The sequence below is a fragment of the Pimephales promelas genome, chromosome 1, assembly GCF_988280905.1.
Source record: "Pimephales promelas chromosome 1, fPimPro1.hap1.1, whole genome shotgun sequence".
Classification (NCBI taxonomy): Eukaryota; Metazoa; Chordata; class Actinopteri; order Cypriniformes; family Leuciscidae; genus Pimephales; species Pimephales promelas.
In genome coordinates this window covers 38,900,366-38,907,165 of record NC_142769.1, presented here as the reverse complement: position 1 = coordinate 38,907,165, position 6,800 = coordinate 38,900,366, and the positions used below count along the sequence as shown (strand labels likewise).

Genomic DNA, 6,800 nt, shown 5'->3' with positions numbered 1-6,800 from the left:
TTGAGTCAATTATTGTGAAAACAACCAATGTGAATATTGTACAATTTCATTTAACATTTACTTCATGGGATTGTTTATTTGACAGGTGTGCAAGTATAAATAAAAATCACAATTAAATCATATATCAACAGCGTTTGAAGAGAACCAATATCTTTGAAGGACTTGGTAGGTCCACAGATCAAAATAGCAAAAGGCAAATGTGTGAGGTACTAAACATAATGATCAACCTCACTCTGATGACAGGCTTCAAGATAGACAGGCAAGAAAGAAAAGCACAGTAAAACACATAATCTTATTCCATCTTAAAAACCCACACATTTAAGCTTCATTTTAAGGCAAATGCAACATTAGAGAATTAAACATTGGAGGTAGAGTTAAACAGGTACTAATGCACCAGATATTCCTTGCGCTTGTTCAGGCGAACCTGACAAAATGATAGGAATCCTAAACCAATGTAGATTACTGCTGCAATGAAGCAATTGTATCCAACTTGGTTGTACAGTTTATAGATGTTTTGCAGTGGCGTATCCCTGAAATCAGAGAAAAGATTGTTGGTTTGAATTGAAAATAGGCTAAATTCTGACTAGACTGGACTACACATCTAGACATCTCTGCCTGTGGGACGGAAAAGGGGAAGGAAGCCAGTCATAGCCACTAACATGAAGCCTTCCAATTATATGTGACATTCCTTATGCTAGACAGACTTATTTTCCAGGGTGACTAAATGAGTAAATGGCAAAAGGATCTCACGGGTTTTGGATGTCTTCCTCTGTGAAAGGCACATCCTCTATGAGCACAGCTGAATGTGTGGTGAAAAAAATGCCCAGCATTGCCTAAGAGAAATCAGAAAGAAACTGTTGATTATGAAGTGGGCTTCGTTTAGGATATGATTTTTGTTCCATGACTTTTCCAAAATAGATAGATAAGACAAGACATTTGGAGCCTCAAACTTTAAAAAAAAAAAAAAAAAAAAAAAAAAAATTTCCAGGACAATAGGTAACTTACTCTGCATGTTATTGAAATTAAGTGTGAAGGCAATTTACTCGTTACTAACGTTCAGAAATGGGCAATTAATGTATTTTAAAAGCCTTTCAGTATCTATAAACAATGAATAGAAAAAAAACAAAACAAGAACAGAGACACAATAGAGAATATTGAACTTACCAGCATAATTACACCCCAAATACTCAGGACCAGTCCACATGCGGCCAGTTTAGGACCGCAGAAAAGCAAAGAAGCCATTTCAATAATAAATGCTTGTCAGGTTTCGTTTACCAGAGAAACCTGAGGATCGTTTCAAATAAAATAAACTTTATTCGACCGTCATTTGATCTTTTAGAAGTTCCTGTTAAGTTTTTTCTGGTCTCGGTAATGTCAACAGTCACCAGACAAGTCAGCTGACTTTGGAGGAAGCGGAAGTACAGTGACAGCAGAGTGCAACGTCATAAAGAGTTTGAAACAAACTTTTTTGCACTTCGTTGATAATAATCCGAGTTCCTCAACTGTCAGTTCGCAACAATTCATCTCCCTCGTCCAGTCAATATTTTCTTTGTTTATCCAGTTAAACGGATGGATTACAACACCAGCAACTTTTGATTGTTCTGATTAATTAATTTTTATCCCGTGAATTATAGATATTTGAAGAATGTTTTGTCCTCAAACGAGGCTTTAAAAAATAAAATAAAATGTGTAAACACCATAAAAATAGTAATTCGTCTTTATAATTTGGCTGTCATAAACTAAGCATGCTTAGACTTGTTGACATTTGACACCCAACCCCAAGTTTTTTTCTTTCGTCTTTAAAAAATATGGGAAACAAACATTCGTGCAAGCAGTAGCTTTTCTTCGAGACTTCATGCTAGGATTTTAAAGATTATCGACTTGTAAATTGACTGAAACTAGACACCTGAAGTGGTTCCTTTTATTTCTCTTCGCTCATTCTCCTCCCTTCGCGTTCTCTCCCCATAACTAAACGTCGCCAAATTCCTTTAGTTTTTGATGTCTACGTTGGGGATGTTTAAGGAACATGGCGGATTGATTGAACGGATTTAAAACGTTAACTCTGCTACACAATATAACCCTCTAGATATCGAAGTTTACGAAGGAGCGAAAAAGAAATTCATCTTCATGGATGAAAAAGAGTGAAGGATAAACGAAGACGAGGAGGGCGCGTAACGGGACAACTCAGAGGAAAACAAGTTATAAAGACATTTCCCCCAAGAAAACGATGGAATTTGCTTGAGGTTTGAGTTGTTGGACAGAATTTGCAAAGACATTCTAGCTAAAAAGTAAGTATAACGTTAGCTCTAAAGCAATAAAAGTTTTAGGATACATCATCATGTCAGTTCAATACGTGGCCAAAAAGTTAGCACCAGGTTACAAGACTTTTAAATAATTGGAATGTATTATTTAAAATATGGATATGTTCTTGTTTATGACATGACCAATTTCCAAACTATCAGACTTAATGTTTTGTTTGAGATATTGCAGTTTCTGAGGAAATACGTTAGATGGCTCCTCATGCATGTTCTGGATGTTGTAACGTTTCAAGGAATTGTTTTTTTTAAATGTTCCGCCCATAATGTTTTTTGAAAGACAAACAAAACACAAATGTTGCTAGATGTTGCCGTACTTGTTACAAAATATATTACAAATGAAATAAATGAAATGAAATAGTTATATGAAATAATTTGAATAGTTAAGTTACTAGAATAAATACTAGTACTTAATAAATACTAAACAAAAAAGAAATAGGTACCAGAAATAATCTAAATTTACATGTCAGGAGTGATGTATGAACTACCGAACCAGTAATGAACAATTGAACAATTTATTGTCAACATTGGGACTAGATGCAAATGAATAAATGCTAGTATAGCCTACTAGCTCATTGAATAAATATATTTTTAAAAAGATAGCCGCCTTTGCATTATATTCCAGTAATTAAAAAAGTACTATGAACATAAACATATACTCAGCTTCTGGTGCAATTACTTTTAATTGTGCATTGTCCCTGTAAAAATAAACAATAAAATGAATGAATGAATGAATTCATAGTATCACCATAAACGTGTGGTATTACCAATGTTTCGGCAAAACAAGTAGCCTTTATCATGGTGTGTACCTTACCTTGACAAAGGCCACTTGTTTTGCAGAAATGTTGGTAATAATAAAATGTGAAGTTATATTTTCTTGGCATTAAGTTTTCTCCTTCAACTTGCACCTTAAAAAGGGTGTTTTCCTTGCTGCTTTTTTGAGAATTATAGAAATAACAACATTTTTAAACCTAAAATATATTGACTTCTTAATCTTCAGAGGCCTTGTGCCCCTTTTATTCTCTTAGGGGCCTTGGGAATGGATGGAGAAAAAGAAAAAGAGCGGGAGAGAGGAAATGAAAAAGAGAGTGATGAGACAGAGGAAGATGCAGAGGGGGCAGCCTTGTTATGGCAAAAGGGATACCCTGAAGATGACCTGGGCTTACCCATCATGCACTGGGAGGATCTGAGCCTTCGTATTGCTGAACTTGAGAAGCAACAAGAAGAGCAGAGACAGAGGGAAAAGGTCTGAATGAAAGTAAAGATATTCATCTGCCTTAAATTGTAAAATATGAAAAATAAATACTCCTTGTCTACTTATCTACAGTAACAGCTGCTATGAATTTATACTAAAATGTTTTTCTACAGGACTTGGACAAGCTGACAGTAGACTGGCCAGAAATCAGAGGGCTGAGCAGTCACAGAGAATCCTATGAGGACATGGAGGATGATTGCAACAGTCGTCTGACTTCTCTGTCATCAAGGTCACCAAGATTTAATGAATCTTCTCAACTACTTCTGAATTTGAATAAAATCTTTAGAAACTATGCTTTATTATTCTAGGCTCCAGAGCCAGATGAATCTACAGCTGTGCTTCATCAATAACAGTGAAAGTGAGGAGGAAGAGGAGGAAATAGAGGCAAAGAAAGAGGTGAAATAAATTGCCAGTTTGCCACACTGCATATTTTTCCACTGTTGCTGGGTGTGGGTGGCAACATAATGTGAATAGTGTGAACAACTTCAGTGGGTGTAGTGCTCAGAAGGATAGAGATAGAGACATACTGTACCATTTTTTTTCTCATGTCTGTTATATGACGAGAGAAATAAATGCTTGTTGTGCTCTTTGTTATCTTTTCAGGTGGCAAAACAGTCCAGTAAGAGTGGCAGCATTCAGCGATTAGAGAAGGAGTGTGGTTCAAGCTCTGCAACGACTAAGAAAACCAAATCAAGAGGGTTTAGGAATGATGTCAGAGCTGCACTGAGTGTACTTAGACACAAATTGAGACTGGAGCAAAAACAGGTTAGAGCAGATCACATATTCATGGTCTTATGTTTCACATTTCATTTTATACATTTTAATTGAGAAAGCACATTTATCAAAATAGGTATGTAGACTTTCATATGTAATGTATAAATGGAATGTTCTGTACACTAGCATTGAAAAGTTTGGGGTCAGTAAGAAATTAAGTAAAGAAATGAATATTCAGCATGAATGCATTCAATTGAACAAAAGTTAGTCAAGACTTTTACATTGTTACAGAAAAAATATATTTCAAACAAATGCCATTCTTTTGAACTTTCTATTTATCAAAGAATCCTAAAAACTGTATGACAGTTTCCCCCAAAATGTTATCTGTTTTCAACATTGATGATGATAAATGCTTCTTGAGTACCAATTCAGCATATTTTCAGAATGATTTCTGATTTATGATCATGCGACACTGAAGTCTGGAGTAATGATGCTGAAAATAAAAAAAACAGTTGTTTTTTAATTGATATAATATGTCACAATATTGCTGTTTTTACTGTATTTTTGATAAAATAAATCTAGCTTAGGTGAGCATCACAGTCTTCTTTCAAAAACCTTTTAAAAATCTTACTGACGACCCCAAACTTTTGAATAGTAGTGAAGATGCATAATTGTACTCCACTGACCCCCATCACAGACTATAGCTCCCAGTGAGGCTGTCAGAGAAAGGAGGCACTATGAGCGAAATGACTTGAAGAATTTCAGCTTGAAGGAGTTGAAAGCATTGAGGACCTCACTAAGCAAAGACATTCATGGTAAACCGAAGCATACTATTATTTTACAGAGATGAAATAATAGTCTGATGTGAATAAATGAGAAAGTGTGTGTCTGTGTGTGTAGACCTCAGTTCAGAACTGGTGGGTCGACTTCTCACAAGGGACCAGCTGAGAACAGAGCAGGATGCCATGCTGCTGGAGGTACAAGATATGACATCACTCTGATGCACAATCAACAAAATGGAACAAAATGACCGGACATTCGTTTACAAGAGCTGCCTGATCTAATGACTTTACTGTGAAAAGCTACAGCACTCCATCATCACTGCAAAATTCTTGTAAGGTTTTTATAGTTTTTCATTTCAGCTTTTTTATGACACTTTTATTGCACCAATGAGAATTTAAAACTGCAGTTTACATTCTTAAAAATTGATAGGTCAAACAGATAAAGCAACATTTTCAACAAAAGACGCTAAATGCCATGCCATGCTCCTTTGCTCAATATTACTCTAATTTGTTTAGTGGCAAAGCCAATTATTCCAAGCCTCGCATGTTAAGACGTGGCTCATTAAATGCCACAAAGTATGTGTGTGTACATACATTGCCAAGCAACTCATAACTGGATTGTTGTTGTCACTGTTTGTAAAATACTTCAATATTATTTTGTGGAATAAAAGGGATTTCATTAAGATTGGATTTGTGTATTGTTTTGTTCATTGAAATCAATCTGTTGTGTGTGTGTATTTTGCCTAGCCAGAGTTTCTGTTCTCAAAAGGCCAGCTCAGCACTAATAGAGGAAAGAAGAAAGAGGGAGGGACAGATCATGGAGCAAGAGATGACCAAGGAGGGTTGGATTGAGAGAATGGTAAAAATAGTTAGAGAAACTGATGTTAAAGGGAAAGATTCAAGGGTGAAATGACTGTACGGAGCCAATGATGCAAACAGATGTTCTTTGATTTTGCTCTTCTGTATTTAGCTTGATATTCAAATTAACTGTTTTCAGTGTTGGAATAGAGGTACTCCTCGTGTTTTATTCATGCTAAGATTCTTTCTTTTTTTCTAAAAAAGGACGTTTTATTGTTCTATTAAATAGGTAAGTGAACATTTACACCTCATAACCAGATTTAACTGTTGAAGTGTTTTGTTGTTGTCCTTGCATGTCATGTCAATTGTTTTACAATATATATATATTTATTGTTACTCTTTGTTACTGCTTGTTACTCTTTTTACTTCTTGTCTTTTGCCATTAAATAAGTTCAGGCAGTGACCTCTTGCAATATATAGGTAATGTGATTTATAATTCAGGTTGTTAGCTCTGTTTATGATGTTGTGTTATTTCCCAAGTAAGGACCTTGTTATTTATTCAGCCAAAGCAGACTGCCTTAATGTCATTTAGTGACCTTCGGGTACTCACTCATTTATTGACATAGTGTCTTATGTGTCTGAGAGGTGGTAGGCAATAAGCAATTCACCGTGGGCTCAGTCAGCTGTGTGCTAACTTTACCAGGAGGTAGGGATAGCCATGACATAGCATCCCAAAGTTGTTTAATGTGCAAATGGATCCAGAGGGAGTCTAGGCGTAGTTTGACAAATGCTAAAAGGAATGGGGTAGAGAGTCCTGATGTGAGGGGCGGGTAAGATAGAGAATAGGACATAGAGGGGAAGTGTGGTTACTGTTTGATGGGTTAATGAAGTGAAAAGGGCCTGAATCAGCAGCATATATACCTATGTGCAAACAGC

General features: G+C 35.8%; 2 protein-coding genes across 2 annotated transcripts; one reads left to right on the top strand and one right to left on the bottom strand.

Moving 5' to 3' along the window:
• Positions 1 to 49: 49 nt before the first annotated feature.
• On the bottom strand, positions 50 to 1,393 carry rnaseka (ribonuclease, RNase K a). The gene is made up of 3 exons (XM_039683879.2): positions 1,165 to 1,393; positions 751 to 833; positions 50 to 530 (listed from the first exon to the last, which is right to left on the bottom strand). The coding sequence occupies exons 1-3, from the start codon at positions 1,240 to 1,242 to the stop codon at positions 386 to 388; spliced, it is 306 nt and encodes a 101-aa protein (XP_039539813.1). The 5' UTR covers positions 1,243 to 1,393; the 3' UTR covers positions 50 to 385.
• A 674-nt stretch (positions 1,394 to 2,067) lies between these two features.
• Positions 2,068 to 5,754, top strand: LOC120487639 (schwannomin-interacting protein 1). Its single transcript, XM_039683877.2, has 7 exons — positions 2,068 to 2,288; positions 3,344 to 3,561; positions 3,684 to 3,799; positions 3,879 to 3,966; positions 4,174 to 4,335; positions 4,982 to 5,099; positions 5,185 to 5,754. The coding sequence occupies exons 2-7, from the start codon at positions 3,355 to 3,357 to the stop codon at positions 5,283 to 5,285; spliced, it is 792 nt and encodes a 263-aa protein (XP_039539811.2). The 5' UTR covers positions 2,068 to 2,288; positions 3,344 to 3,354; the 3' UTR covers positions 5,286 to 5,754.
• Positions 5,755 to 6,800: the final 1,046 nt, after the last annotated feature.

Coding starts and splice junctions, on each gene's coding strand:
- LOC120487639 (XM_039683877.2), top strand. CDS start 3,355: ATGGATGGAGAAAAAGAAAAAGAGCGGGAGAGAGGAAATGAAAAAGAG. Junction 3,562..3,683: donor AGCAGAGACAGAGGGAAAAG/GTCTGAATGAAA, acceptor GTTTTTCTACAG/GACTTGGACAAGCTGACAGT. Junction 3,967..4,173: donor AAATAGAGGCAAAGAAAGAG/GTGAAATAAATT, acceptor TTATCTTTTCAG/GTGGCAAAACAGTCCAGTAA.
- rnaseka (XM_039683879.2), bottom strand. CDS start 1,242: ATGGCTTCTTTGCTTTTCTGCGGTCCTAAACTGGCCGCATGTGGACTG. Junction 834..1,164: donor TTTGGGGTGTAATTATGCTG/GTAAGTTCAATA, acceptor GATTTCTCTTAG/GCAATGCTGGGCATTTTTTT. Junction 531..750: donor GAGGAAGACATCCAAAACCC/GTGAGATCCTTT, acceptor CTCTGATTTCAG/GGATACGCCACTGCAAAACA.